The sequence below is a fragment of the Saccopteryx leptura genome, chromosome 6 (genome assembly GCF_036850995.1).
Source record: "Saccopteryx leptura isolate mSacLep1 chromosome 6, mSacLep1_pri_phased_curated, whole genome shotgun sequence".
In the NCBI taxonomy this organism is placed as follows: domain Eukaryota; kingdom Metazoa; phylum Chordata; class Mammalia; order Chiroptera; family Emballonuridae; genus Saccopteryx; species Saccopteryx leptura.
The window spans coordinates 24,819,336-24,830,750 of NC_089508.1; the positions used below are offsets into that span (position 1 = coordinate 24,819,336).

Consider the following 11,415-nt stretch of genomic DNA (forward strand, 5'->3'; position numbering starts at 1 on the left):
GCCTGGTCAAGGTACATACGGGAATTGATGCTTCCTGCTCCTCCCCCTTCTCCCTCTCTCTCTCTCCCTCTTTCCTTCTCTCTCTCTCCTCTCTGAAAAAAAAATTGAATAAAGTCTTAAAAAAATTATTTTTAAAAAATTGTTGTCTCTGAGAGTCATACCATCTCGCTTGCTGTTGTAGCACAAAAAAAAAAAAAAATTAAATAAATTTTAGAATTCAGAAATTCAGGAAGCACATCAGCTGTAATTTGTTCAGCTACTGTTGTTGACCAGTTCTTTTCTCCTCCTGGAACTCTTATTAGCTATATTGAGTCTATTTAGTCTTTTATATTCTTTATTTTTTGTAGTCTCTATCTCTTTATCTTCTTTACTACAAAGATAAATAAAATATCCTTTTATCTGTCTTCTAGGTCATCAATTCTATTCACCTATATCTGATTTGCTGTTGAATCTATTCATTGAGACTTTAATTTCAATGATTATATATATATTTTTTTGTTTCTCTTCTAGAAACAGAACTTCTTTCTGTTTGGGGAGAGAGCTTTTAAAAATAGTGATGTGTTTTTATATGTATTTATTTTTTGTTTCCTTAATCATATTAAATATGGTTTATAGTTGGGTGTGAGGTATCTGCTTGCTTGTAGTTTCACTTAATTAATAGTGCTTCTCTGCTATTTAAAGGATGCATTATAGGGTCACTCAATGTATAATGCACATTTGAACATTATATTTTCTGAAATCCTTGAGAGCCTGATGCTGCCACTTGTTGAATCTGATAACTCTCAAGGCGTTTGTTTCTTTGTTTTGCAATTTTGGACTGCAAGCCCATCTTTAAGAAAGCTTTATCTGTGGGAATCCCAAGCAGCATAGAGCATGGGCCAAGGGGTTGCTCCTCCAAAAATGTTTTTATATTTGTTTCTCTTGCAGGGTTCAGGGAATTACCAGCATAGGATCACTTTGTGTGTTAATTTTTTGCCTTAGAGATTCCTGAATCCTGCAGGTAGTATTAACTCAAACCAAAAACCCATGGGCAGGTCTATAGCTACTAAAATCCTCAACTGACTCTTTGTATTCTGGGAGACAGATAATAAACTAATTAAAAATAGGTATACAATAAAGGGTCAGGTAGTAAGAAATGCAATTAAGGAAAACCAAGCAGGGAGACAGGCTAGAGAATAGTGTAATGGAGAGGAGCTGCTTCTACAGGGTGGACAGAGTATTCCCCCCAAGGAGATGACGGCTGAGCAGAGACCTGAAGAAAGCGAGAGTGAGCCACGCAAAGTATCTGGGGGAAGAGACATTGCAGCAGAGGCAGGAATGCTGCATAACAGATCAGAAGAGGGTTTTCCAGGAAAGCCAGGAAGCCGGTGTGTTGGTGTGGCCGTGCAGAGGGGGCCAGGACGTAGGGAAGGCCCTAGCATGGGGGTAGACACAGTGTTCTGGTCTCTGAAATCAGGAGAGCCTGGCCTAGTTCCGTTCCACTCTGATTCTCTCTGCCCTTCACCATCTTCTCTCCTCTTCCTCCCTAATGTTCTCTCCCTCCTCTCCCCATGGGCTCACCTGACAACTGGAGTTTCGAGAGTGAAGAGTAATTTTTCTGGAGAAACTGTGAGATGATTCTGGCCCCCTCCAAACCAAGAGCATTGTCGGAAACATTCTAAAAGGCAAGAAAACAGTTATGTGGGCACCAATCCCAGTCAAGGACCCTCAGTAACAAATGGAGCCAGGGTAGGCTTGATGTGAGACCTGCGCTAAGGGAGTAGGGTGCGGAGAGGGGCGGGGGGGGGGGTCAAAGGGCGGTTAGGATGAGCATGGTCCAGAGGAGAGAGGAATGATGGGAGCCCCAGTTCTGCTCCTGCCTCGCTGGGAGCCCTGGGGCTGACGCACTTTCCTCTGAAGGTAGCTTCAGTGACCCCTTCCCCCAATTTAGCTCTGCTGCTTTATTTAGATAAGCACATTGTAACATTTTAAAAACCCAAGTCACCTATATTCCACCAGTTTGGCACAGAACAATTGAAAAAATGAGGTTAGAGTAAATTATCACTTGTGAATTGCATTCATAGATTCATGGCTATGCCAGGCAGACAAGTGCACATAGTCCTTTCCGGCCAGGGGGGGGACTTGGTACATCTCAGCCCAGGGGGGGGACTTGATACATCTCAGCCAGGGGGGGGACTTGATACATCTCAGCCAGGGGCGGGACTTGGTACATCTCAGCCAGGGGGGGGACTTGATCCATCTCAGCCTCTACTAGTTTAACTTTGTCATTTTTTTTTTCATTGTGGTAAAATAAGATATAATACAACATTCACCATCCAAAGCATTTTTAAGTGTCGAGTTCAGCGATCTTTAGTATATTCACATTGTTATGCAATCATCACCATCCTTTTCTCTACAGGTACATTGTATTTTATGAAATTATTTTGTGTCTTTATTTTTTTTTAATTTTACTTTAAGGCAACTACACACAACTGAGTTCATCTATTTAGAGGTATATGAGGTCCGAACAGAAATGGATTCTTAGGGTTTCCCAGAGCCCGGAGGCTGGCCTGGGCTCGAGTCGGGGCTGCGGGCTCCTCTCCAGGGGCTCAGAGACCCCAGGTGTGGCGGAGGGAACCAGGGGGCAGGCACAGTACCATCTCCTGGAGGTAGTAGTTCTCCCGCATCATCTGCACCAGGCTCAGGATGCCTTCCTCCATGATACAATTGTCTGCCAGCTCCAGCGTGATCAGAGTTGTGTTGGACTTCAGTCACCAGGTGTGGGGGGTGGGGGGGAAAGACAGAGGTGGTTGGTAACCTAGTCACTTCCCTGACCTTGCCCAGAACCTGCCCCCTCTCTTGAACACCCAGGAGCTGGGTTTGGAAGGGGCTAGACTTAAATCTTAAATAGATATCTAGACCCAAGCTAGTCTGCACTCCCACAGGGAGGGAATGGCCGGCATCGGAGCATGGGGTTAGCTGGGGCTGGGGTGAGCTCTAACCAGCGTTTCCATCCTTCCCTTCCCCACCATGTTCCCAGTGCAGAAAAGCACAGAGAACAGACACATCTCTGGCTGTGAGCATTTTCGAAGTACGCCAAACAGCGAGAGAAGCAGCAAGCAGTAAGCAGCTCTAGCCTCCGGAAAAGGGAGAATGAGATAGCGAGTTACTGCAATGCAGAATGGGCCACCCAGGGCTTTCATGAAATGTCTTCTGGTCTCAGCTCTCTGGGATGGGCAACATTCCAATGTGCTCAAAGTCAAGGGAGATAGCTCAGGTGGTGACCTCTCAGTCTAGGTGTCATTTAGCCATGTCCAGGAACAGGTCAAATGACTGCTTCCAGGGGCACCCTGGGGACCAGCACGCTGTGTGGTACAGCAGGCAGCCCAATCACCAAGTTTGCGCCCATTCATCTCACATAGACGAGTATGTACTGGTCACCCTCTGAGCTGAGCGCTGGGGAAGAAAGATGAACACCAAGCAGGCAGTAGAGGAATACAAGTGAAGTGAAGAGGTGTGAAATACGATCCCTGCTATCAGGACACCTCTAATCGACACCAGGTAAAAGCAACACGTGGGAAGTTCAACAGTACAAAAGATAACTACAACTTGCATCCTCTAGCATGTCACAGTGATTGATTGTCCAATGAGCGATACAGAGAATCAAGGAAGAACACCCCCCCACACACCCCTCCAGACAGGAACTGCTGTCACTAAGAAACACGTGCTCCAAGTCCCGAGAGGATTTCATTATGATCCATTTTTCCCCCCATGAAACTCAGGAGGTAATGGTGCATTCCTAACACGTCATTAATCAGTCTTTCAACGCTCAATAAATTTCAGGATGGCTTTGTTCTTTCTCTGCACTTCTCTTCCTTTCCTCCCTTCCCCAGAAAGCAGCACAAGCTCACATTTTATGTAACTTCTTAATGGGTATGAGCTAAATGCAAATGCTGTAATATTTGCAAAAAATGAGTGAGTGGTTTATCTTTTTTTAAATTAAACTTTCTCTCTACTGCCCAAAGTGAACAAACAATATAGTGCTGGCATACAGTTGTTAGATTTTCTGTTTTCCTGGGATGGAAATCAGTTCTGTGCATAATCAATTAGAATTATAGAAAGCTATGATGAATTCAAGGTCAAGTTCTTGTTCACCCATGCCAAGCCGAGAGAGAACACCATTCCTATGGGAAAACATGATCCACTCTACAGTGTGATCCTTAAGAATCATAATGTAGCAAAAGGCAGACATCGAATGCAACGGCTCAGCAGTGAACCCATTTATAGCAAAGGGGAGTTTTGGCATTGAGACCCAGGCTGACATTTTGTGTTGTGCTCTCAAACTAGCAACCAGCAGCACAGCCACTTTTCTGGGGCCCATGGGCTGATGATGCCTTTGCTTTCCACCCAGATCTCTCATAGCCTCCCTCCCAGGACCTAATGGGCGGTCCATGCCTATCGAGGGAAATTGGCAGTCAAGCAGAACCTGTGCAAGGTGTCTATGAAGGATGCAATGTAGGGCCCCCTGGGGTCTCTCTGACGCTGGGTCCCAGCACCCTGTCAACGCCCCCCCCCACCTCTGCCAGGACTCATGTGCCTCCACTGGCGTGCTCACCACCAGGGCTATAGCAATGGCCTTGGTGCCGTTGGGCCCCAGCACCCTGTCCACACCCCCACCCCCCTGCCAGGCCTCATGTGCCTCCACTGGCGTGCTCACCACCAGGGCTATAGCAGTGGCCTTGGTGCCGTTGGGGCCCAGCACCCTGTCCACGCCCCCCCCCCCCCCGCCAGGCCTCATGTGCCTCCACTGGCGTGCTCACCACCAGGGCTATAGCAATGGCCTTGGTGCCGTTGGGGCCCAGCACCCTGTCAACGCCCCCCCCCCCCCCGCCAGGCCTCGTGTGCCTCCACTGGCGTGCTCACCACCAGGGCTATAGCAATGGCCTTGGTACCATTGGATCCCAGCACCCTGTCAACGCCCCCCCCCCCCACCAGGCCTCGTGTGCCCCCACTGGCATGCTCACCACCAGGGCTATAGCAATGGCCTTGGTGCCGTTGGGGCCCAGCACCCTGTCCACGCCCCCCCCCACCTCTGCCAGGCCTCGTGGGCCTCCACTGGCATGCTCACCACCAGGGCTATAGCAATGGCCTTGGTACCGTTGGGGCCCAGCCCGTGGTGGTTCAGGTTCAGGTAGGACTCCTCCATGTTCCGGAGGAAGTAGGAGACAGGTACTACACCCACCAGTCTGCAGGCCTCCAGGTACAGCTCCCTTTGTCCAGTGAAAAATTTATCCGAATCTGCAGAAAAAGATGCCAATGCACGAAATGGGGTTTCTCTTCTGCTTTTGCCTCATCTCTCATCATCTAATCCCAGGTCATCACGCTCGTGTCTGAGGATCTGTCCTTATGGGGGTGTGTGTTAGAGGGAAACCCCCACTGGGAAGTCAGCCGGCGATGGCAAGGGAATCTCTAAGTCCAGAGTTCGGACGTCTCCCTTTGGGGAAGAGGTAAGACCCCTGGGTTCAGGCACCAGGCTTTTCTAAGAGAGGGAGCCCCAACTCCACCTTCTTGGGCTGGGACAGCTCTGAGAAGCCAAACAGACAAAAAGCTGGTGATCTGTGATGGCTGAGGGAGTCTTCATTTCGGTGGTAGGTTTGCTAACACTGTTAAAGGGTGAGCCATAGCTGAAGCATGACTCAAGATTAAGACGCCCAAGTAGGACAGAGTGGGCTTCTCAGGTGGAAAATCAGTGTGAGGTGGAGAGACCTCCAAGTCAGCCGGAAACAAAGAAACTTGCATGCGAGCAGGCTTTCCTCTTTCCAAGCCTTGCATGTTATTTTTCCTCCCAAAAGGGCTGTCATCCTTCTTTTACTAATGACAAATCTAGCCTCGGATTACACACAGCTGATCAGTGCTAAAGCCAGCTAGCAGAATGAGGGCCTTTACTTCATTCCAACTTCTCGGAGCCTTTGTTCTGTAGGCTTCAGCCCAGCCTGGCTCGTGGGCAGTGGGCCTGCCTGGAGTCTGCATGCCCCCCACAGCTGTGTCCCCATTAGGCAAGGCCCGTCCATGGCAAGACTTCCCATGGCCAGCTGGGGTCTGAGGCTGCATCTGCTCTCCCTTCGGATCCCAGGGCCTTTGGCCAACCCACCCTAAACATTTCTAAAGCAGACAATGGGAGTTTTGTTGGTGATAGGACCACAGCTTGACAAGGAAGCTGATTTTGCAGGCCCAGCCACAAACGGGCTTTCTCTTCGCAGTGGTTGTAGAGCGGGGTTTCTCAGCCCTGGTGCTACTGACTGACATTTGGTGTTGGACAATTCTCCGTTGTAAGGGGTGGTCATAGGCAATGTAGGAGTTTTAGCAGAATTCCTGGCCCCTACCCATGAGATGCCAGTAGCATCCTCCCATCCCACTTTGCCAAATGTCCCCTGGGGTGCAAAATCACCTCTGAGTGAGAACCACAGTTCTATAGGGGAAACAACATGAGGTGGGGGAGCAGCTTCTGCTCCCCCCTCTCCCTCTCTCACAGCCTCACACCAGCTTGCTCTTCCCCCCTGGGCTCATGTCTCAGGCCGTCCTCGGAAGCCCTTCCTGCCTCAGCCCCAGCATATCAGCACCAGCTGCAGGGGCACCCGGAGTTGAGCCACAGAGCCCTGAGTTTCTGTCTCAGCAGAATTGGCACCAAATTTAATCGTTAGAGGTTCTTGTTTGCCAAAGCAGTGCAGGGAACCCCCAGCTCTGCACTTAGCACTGATTCTGCTCTGTTTGATTCAGCTGACCCTTTCTAGCTGCATCCACTGTGGTGACATAAATATTTTAGAGGCGGCTCATAACATTGTTATCACCTGCAGGGAGTGGGCCATGAGGAGGGGGGATGAGTAAGAGCAGGAGTCTCGAACAAAACATCCAGGGTTTCTACCTGCAGCATCTTCCAACCAGGTACAATTCAGTGCTGAGGGTAACAGTAGCAACAGACTTGAAGTGGAAAGGAAGTTGGAAACAATGTAATAAGATGCCCAGAGCCCGGCAGGGAGGAGGTCTGTGTGCAGGACCAGTTGTCCGTGGACCATAGTGGGGGTTCTGAACTGACTCTACAGAGGAACTTGACAGTTGAATTGGGCAGAACAGCCTCCCCTGCATCTCTGCCAACTCTGGCCACTGCTTGCCGCCAGCCGTCAGAACACAGGAGAGGAAGGGGCGCTGGGCTGGCCTCCGCCTGTGGAGCCTGACGGGCCAGGACTGCTCTCGCCTTGCATCGCGAGTGTTCTTGTAGCACTTCCCTCTTTGGGGAAACGGGGCGGGAGGAGAGGATGGAGGTGTCATTTGCAGTAACAGAGTCTTTGGTGCGGCTCAGACCGTCTCCCCTCACTGCCCCCCCCCATGCATTAGTCACGGGGCTCGCAAGTAGGGGGGAACAAGACCTCATGTGAGCAGAGGACAGTCCTGTGGGTGCAGGATGGGCCACAAACACTTCAGGAGCCCCTAGAGCAGGGGTCCCCAAACTACGGCCCACGGGCCGCATGCGGCCCCCTGAGGCCATTTATCCAGGCCCCGCCGCACTTCGGAAGGGGCACCTCTTTCATTGGTGGTCAGCAAGAGGAGCATAGTTCCCATTGAAATACTGGTCAGTTTGTTGATTTAAATTTACTTGTTCTTTATTTTAAATATTGTATTTGTTCCCGTTTTGTTTTTTTACTTTAAAATAAGATATGTGCAGTGTGCATAGGGATTTGTTCATAGTTTTTTTTATAGTCTGGCCCTCCAACGGTCTGAGGGACAGTGAACTGGCCCCCCTGTGAAAAAAGTTTGGGGACCCCTGCCCTAGAGTATGGAATGTGGGAGGCAGATTGGCAGGGCAGGGCAGGGCAGGGTGAACTTGGGATCAGCAGACATTAGTAAGCTCTCAGTGGACTTGGGGAACTCACACAATCTCTTTAAGCCTCAGTTTCCTCCTCTGCCAAGGCAGGTAATGCTTAGCTGCTGGGACGATGCTGAAGGTGACACGAGATGCCACACGTGGAAACATTTGGAATGCCAGAAATCCCTGTTTGTGTACTGGTTCAGTTTTCAGCTCTGCCGATGAACCAGGCCACAGCACAAGGCAGCGACATTGCTGCCACCGGCCTTAAAGACCACAACTGAGCATGTGCCGTGCTGCCTCCTTCCTCCTGCAGGACGACCCACGGGGCAGGGCCACGGCCCCCTGGGCTGACAGGTCCCTCCAGCTTCCGGGGAAGGAGGCCAGCTGCCCCCCGCCGTCCGAAGGCCCAGTCTCACCTTCAATCTCGAGGTCTGTCTCTGAACTCTCCCAGGACAGCTTCTCTTTATCAACAACCTGCGGGGCTTCAGCCTCACAGTAGAGCATCTCATCGCTGCTCCGCGCTGCTGGCTGGGCCTCCGTCTCCTCTGGAAGGAAAGCACATCCCTAGGCTTTCAGGTGGAGCCTCCCCCCACTCCGCCTCTGTTCCCTCCTCTGCGTCCCAGGTCCTGGCTGCAGCCTTTGTCCCCCGGCTTCCCGTGGCGCAGGACGCCAGGGCACTCTGTTCTGCAAGCCCTCCCTCGCGGACACTGCTGCTTTCCAGCCCGGTCACCGGAGGGGTCTCACGCTGTACCCACCCCTGTGTGCTCAGGGACTCGCTGCCCTAGTCCCCGACTTGGGCCTGCCTGGGACGTTGGCTTCTTGCTCCCTCTGTTTTGGGTGGGGTTCAAAGTTGCTGTGGGGAAAGGGATGTGTTATTGGCAGGAACGAGCGATGCTGAGGAAGGCAAGGGGCCTGGCGGGTGACTTGGTCAAATGTAAAATGAGCCTGAACAGAAGCTGTCCCAGGAACCCAGAAGGATAACCAGGGTCCTAAGAATTTGACCCAGCCTCTCCTCCTTCCAACCCCAGGTCTGGGTTATGGCTGAAAAGAAGGAAGGGCTTGCAGAATCTCCCTGGGGTTATTTTCTGAAAATTGCTTTGATGAAATACACACACCCTGAGCTTCTCTGGGTAGACGTGATTCCTCCGCCACTGAGGCATGGATCTGGGGCCAGGCGGGGGTTCCCCAAAGTCACACACCATGTCCAGCAGGAAGCAGAGGCCAGGCTGCACTGCCAGGCGGCCGGTCAGGACTTGGCTCACCTAGTCTTTGGATGGGCCGAGCATTCGTAGCAGAGTCCCAAACTTTGACCACCCAGGTTCTAAGATTGGGGTTCCTAATGAGCCCATGTCAGTCCGTGTCTTTCTTAGTCCTTGTCCCCAGACCCACACCCCAACATTGACTTTCGAGCCTGGAAGACAAAGTCTGTGTGATAAGGAGATGACGTAGCTAGTGGTCTGGCAGTTAGAAGACAGAAAATTCAGCAATCGAGAAGCTCCATCCAGGACCCTTATAACATAATCTAGTTTTGTGTACCTCTTTTATTGTTCTTATTCAAGCATTAAATGCATGAAATAATAAACTACCTTTTGATATATATTTTTTTATACTTAAAACGGTCATTATGGCAGAGAACCAGTTGTTAAATTATTTGAATCCCACCACGGAGTATAGGTATTTATTGAAAAATATCTGAATTATGGGCCCTGGATGGAGCGCTCAGTGGATGAAACGTCAACCTGACACACCAGAAGTTGCAGCTTTGAACCCTGGTCAGGGCATGTATGGGAAGCAATCAGTGAGTGTACAACTCAGTGGAACAACTAAGAGAAATGACAAGTTGATATGTCTCTCCCTCCCTCCCTTCTCCCCCACTCTCTTCCTTTCTCTCTTTCAAATCAATGGAAAACAATTTTTTTTTTAAAGTTATGGCTTTCTGAGTCTTAATTTCCTCATTACCCAAACAATTTTAGAAATCCATCCAAGCAGTAGAATGCTGCTAAATGTTTAACTGGCTTGTCAGAAAAAAAAAAATCCTAATGTGTAGTGATAGCCACTTCTAGTGGTGTAAATGTTCCTAACATGGCTGATTTCAAACTACCAACGTGACATTGGCCAGCTCAAAAAAATCAAATGTAAAGTCAGCTAGAACTGGTAGGAGCCGATTCCAGCACAACATGCATTCATCTCTCACTCTCTGCTTGGCAAGTCCTGAAGTCAAGTCACTGTAGCATGTCATCCCAAGTCTAGACGGTCCCAAGTGAGTAGGCCACCAGGTTTCTGGGTTCATGAGATCGCTGGGTGCTATACTCAGGAGGCCTGGAAGGGCCTGAAAGGTGAGAGGTGGGATGCTTTTTCACCTGTTGTCTCGGACTCAAGAGGTTCGTCATCATCCATGGTGCCAGGGCCCTCTCGGGGGTTGCTGCCAGCTTCTTGCCACTTTTCTGCTGCTTCCCTAAGAAGCACACCTGTCCATTCACCTCTGTCTCAAACTTTGTGCACTCTGTCCTCAAATAGACAAATCCCGGGGATGGGGGTGTACTTATCTGTCTATCCCAGCAAGCCCTGGGGAGAGTGGGCTTGGGTGGGAATTGGACATGTATGAATTTGGCCCCAGGTCTGGGAGAGCTGGCCACTCCCCGGACTCATCTGAAAGAGTGGTACAGCTCAATTCCTAGGAGCCCTGTCAGAGGATGCCCACCCGCCTGCAACTTTATGACTTAGGAGCACTTTCATTTCATCTGCAACATTCCATGACCTCATGCAGACATTGTGATTCATGTGAGCGGACCTGGCAACAGCAAGCCTGCCACCCTCTTGGTGGCGCTGACAGTCATCTTTTTTCATATGTATGCTGGAGCCAAGCTAAGGCGTGGCTGTGATCACACGCAGGTGTGGTAGGGGTGCCTCTCAGTGTTGCCGTACTTCCCTCTGAGTTTGGACCAAACCCAAACCCCCTAATCAGGTGACTGTGAAGAGCCATCACCATGTTCTTCTCTCAAGGTAGCTGTGCTTCAGGTATGAAATATTTCAGTGATGGGTGAAGTCTGTTTTCTTTTACCCAGTTTCTCTTCCTTTTTTCTTCCCCCCTTGGGAGAGTATTCTGAACCTTGGAGCAGAAGATCAAAAGCAAAGCACAACAAAACATATGTTCTGTCACTACAATTTGTTGCAGCCAGACCATTATTCAACCCATACTACTGGGCTGCCTAACTTGAAACCTCTCAATCATCATCCCCACATTTGGCTGCTTTCACATGTCCTGGAGTTGAAGTTCACTTGCAGTTTACTGTCAGGAGAAGCTGGAGGCGTGTTTGCTTCTTCTTGATAAACTTTCAGCACATCAACAGTCAGGTCAGTGAGTAGGGGGCTTGGGGACATGAAAATCTCTCTGCCGCTCAGAAGAATGATGAAGATCAAGGAATTTGTGTAGGGAAAACATAGAAGCTTGGATCAAAAGGAATATGTAAATCTGAGATGTTACTCATTTCTTCAGGCATTCATTCTGAAATAAAAGTAAAATATCTATTATGTACAAGGCACTAACCTAGGCACCATAGTGGGGAGGGGCT

At 49.8% G+C, this 11,415-nt stretch overlaps 1 protein-coding gene across 2 annotated transcripts in view; it reads right to left on the reverse strand.

Moving 5' to 3' along the window:
• The window catches only part of LRRC74A (leucine rich repeat containing 74A), a 26,309-nt gene extending 16,069 nt beyond the window's left edge, over positions 1–10,240 (reverse strand). For both annotated transcript variants that reach the window (XM_066388593.1, XM_066388592.1), the window contains exons 1-5: positions 10,204–10,240; positions 8,260–8,388; positions 5,108–5,277; positions 2,637–2,744; positions 1,561–1,657 (exon numbers count right to left, since the gene is read on the reverse strand). In XM_066388593.1, the coding sequence (XP_066244690.1) occupies positions 1,561–1,657; positions 2,637–2,744; positions 5,108–5,277; positions 8,260–8,388; positions 10,204–10,240 (541 nt within the window). The remainder of the gene's footprint in view (positions 1–1,560; positions 1,658–2,636; positions 2,745–5,107; positions 5,278–8,259; positions 8,389–10,203) is intronic.
• Positions 10,241–11,415: the final 1,175 nt, after the last annotated feature.